At 41.9% G+C, this 2658-nt stretch overlaps 1 protein-coding gene across 1 annotated transcript in view; it reads left to right on the top strand.

Moving 5' to 3' along the window:
• Positions 1–426: 426 nt before the first annotated feature.
• The window catches only part of LOC101859087 (carbohydrate sulfotransferase 15-like), a 32436-nt gene continuing 30204 nt past the window's right edge, over positions 427–2658 (top strand). Inside the window, exons 1-2 of the mRNA XM_005094331.1 lie at positions 427–494; positions 1668–1723. Of these exons, the coding sequence (XP_005094388.1) occupies positions 427–494; positions 1668–1723 (124 nt within the window). The remainder of the gene's footprint in view (positions 495–1667; positions 1724–2658) is intronic.

Below are 2658 nucleotides of genomic sequence, written 5' to 3'. Positions count from 1 at the left end.
CGCCTCCCCCTCCACTCTCCCTTCCCGCCCCCCCCCCCAAAAAAAAAATAAAAAAAATAAAAACCCGATAAAATTTTTCCAACGGGCAGACATAATGTTATGCCACATTCTTCATTTCCATCATTTCTGATTAGTGAGCTATTTCACCAAGAAGCCTGAAATATAAATTCCTATTAGTATTTCTATTTAATACTCCGCTTTGCTATGAAAAGCCCTCAGCGTCTGTGGTGTAGCATTTCGACGCTTCGCTGTTGCACACAGGAGACCCGAGTTCGATTATCGAGAGGGGAGAAACTTTATCCAGTATCTCGGTCTTTCTGCTGGGATGTAGTAACCCTCTCAGGCCAGATTGGGCCTGATAGGCAGGGTCAGAAGCCCACCTTTTAAATTCTTATCTTAATTCTGGCGATAGGTAGGGGCACGAAAATGAAGCCACATGCCCTCTACTATAACAAGACGGGTGGAGGTCGCATGTCCACCAAAGCAGAAACGACGTGATTATGGTCTGGATGAGGCAAACTTCGGTTCGTTTGTTTCTTGCATGTGTGAACAGGTCAGAATTAAGGCTCGCAAGGCTGGGGTAACAGAACATTTATACGATGTTTAAAAAAATGTGTACATTTTGATAATTTTGAGGAGTCGATTACGAATAACATCAGATATTATTTAATCGGATTTTAAAAGTTAGCAATTTGTTTCAGCTCTGGCTGAGTCACCACCACACTACCCCATTAAGATACTGAGAAAAGAGGAAATTCGCTCCCGATTTTTAATTCTATTGGAAACATGAAACAAAACAAAGCAAAACAAGCCAAAAGCAAAAAGAAACAACAACAACACAAAAGAACAACTAAGGAATCTTTCCGAAATTTGCGCCGTTCATTCTGTTGGAATCGATTGTCTTTTAGCGTTCTCTTTTAACACATAAGAAAAGTACCGAGAATAATTATAACCACAGCTAAAATCTTTTTCCATTTTCGGAATCAGCGTATCAAAATAAGCAAAGCGGCTCGCGGGGAACCTGATTGTGCGATTTATAAGCTTTAGCAAAAGTTCTTTTTAAATTGACAATTTTGAATCTGAAGTCATGTATTAAAGTCATGTGTTACGCTTTTATACACTGCATTAGGGGAATTTGGTCAGAGCACTACCATACTTCAACAGCTGAGAGTTACTAAATTGAAAGGAAAGCAGTTCAACAACGCACGACAACCACTGTATATTAAGTACGGGAAAGAAGTGGGGCACGCGTGTATTTTGTGCAGAAATTATACGTTTGGAGTTTGCTGGGAAAAAACCCTGACACCCCCCCCCCCCTCAACTTCAGGGTGATTTGACTTATCTCTGGATATTGCAAATCGAAAAGAAGTGTAACGTAGTATCTGGTCTAACTGTATTCGATTCTGTAAGCGATTACACCAGTTAAACTGTAACAAATCTAAGTAGTAAAATACTGTAATATTGTCCCTTTCTCACGCTGCTGTGTCTTGGCAATAATGACGTCAGCAGTCGCTGTTCCCTGGCGAGGCTGTTGTATCACAGGCTTTGTCTCCCCCCCCCCTCCCCCCGAACCTTGATTGAAACTTTCCACTCAATGATGAACATGTGAAAAATGTATATCTTCATAAGGTATATAATCTTCGAGTTTGTTTATATTTTATTTTCAGAAAACTAGGTGTGATCAAGCAGAATACAGCTCATGATGAAGAATTCAGTTGTGCAGGTAACTTGAGGGGATGGTTGGGGGTTGGGCAACTACAAAAGCAGTAGCTTTTAATGTAAGTGTTTTCACTCCCCGTTGACACAATTTAGAGCACTTTTTAAAAAGGAGGGCATCCAACCCGGCTTGTCATGGCCAAACCTGGCTGAGAGGAATATGACATCTCTGCAGAAAGACCAAGATACTCGATAAAAATTGGTCGCTTTTAAGGACAAGCCGGCTAACCCAGATTTCGGGGGTTTCCAGAAATCTTGAGTTACACCAAAAGTGGGCAGTGCCCTGCCTATAGGAGAAGTTTGGTTTCATTGGTGTTTATATCTCTTTGGTTATTGAGAAAACTCTCCTTGTCTTTTAAAGAAACTGTACAAGGGGCAAAAACTTTACATTCGATCTTCTCAAAACAGCATTTTTGGGATAGCCCCCTTGTGCTTAAAAGCGACCCATTATTCTCTCTGGTGAAAGTGGGGAAAGAAGAAAGAAGTGCGGGGGGGGTGTCCATTATTACGTCCCGAAACTAGTTAAACTCTACAGAATAAAATCTCCCAGTCACCACACTCCAGCAACCTCCCCCCACCCTCCTCACTCTCAATGTTTTCACTGTTCCCTTTTCCTCGTCTCCCGCTTCCTCTCTCCACCCCCTCCCCCTCCCCCTCCCATCTCGCCCACCACGCCCACCTCTACTCCCCAAAGACGTTGAGATCAGTAATAACACTGAGATGGTTGAAGTCAGCGGTGACAGGAGCTGTGGCAGGCACCCTGCTCGTTGTAACTGCAGCCAACTATCACAAAATGTCTGGAGGGTGAGTCATGAAATATAGACAGATAGATCGATAGACAGAGAGATAGATAGAAAGATAGATAGACAGATAGATAAATAGATAGATAGATAGATAGATAGATAGATAGATAGATAGATAGATAGATAGATAGATAGATAG

Source organism: Aplysia californica, unplaced genomic scaffold, assembly GCF_000002075.1.
Source record: "Aplysia californica isolate F4 #8 unplaced genomic scaffold, AplCal3.0 scaffold00079, whole genome shotgun sequence".
Classification (NCBI taxonomy): domain Eukaryota; kingdom Metazoa; phylum Mollusca; class Gastropoda; order Aplysiida; family Aplysiidae; genus Aplysia; species Aplysia californica.
This window is presented reverse-complemented; position numbering and strand designations above follow the sequence as displayed.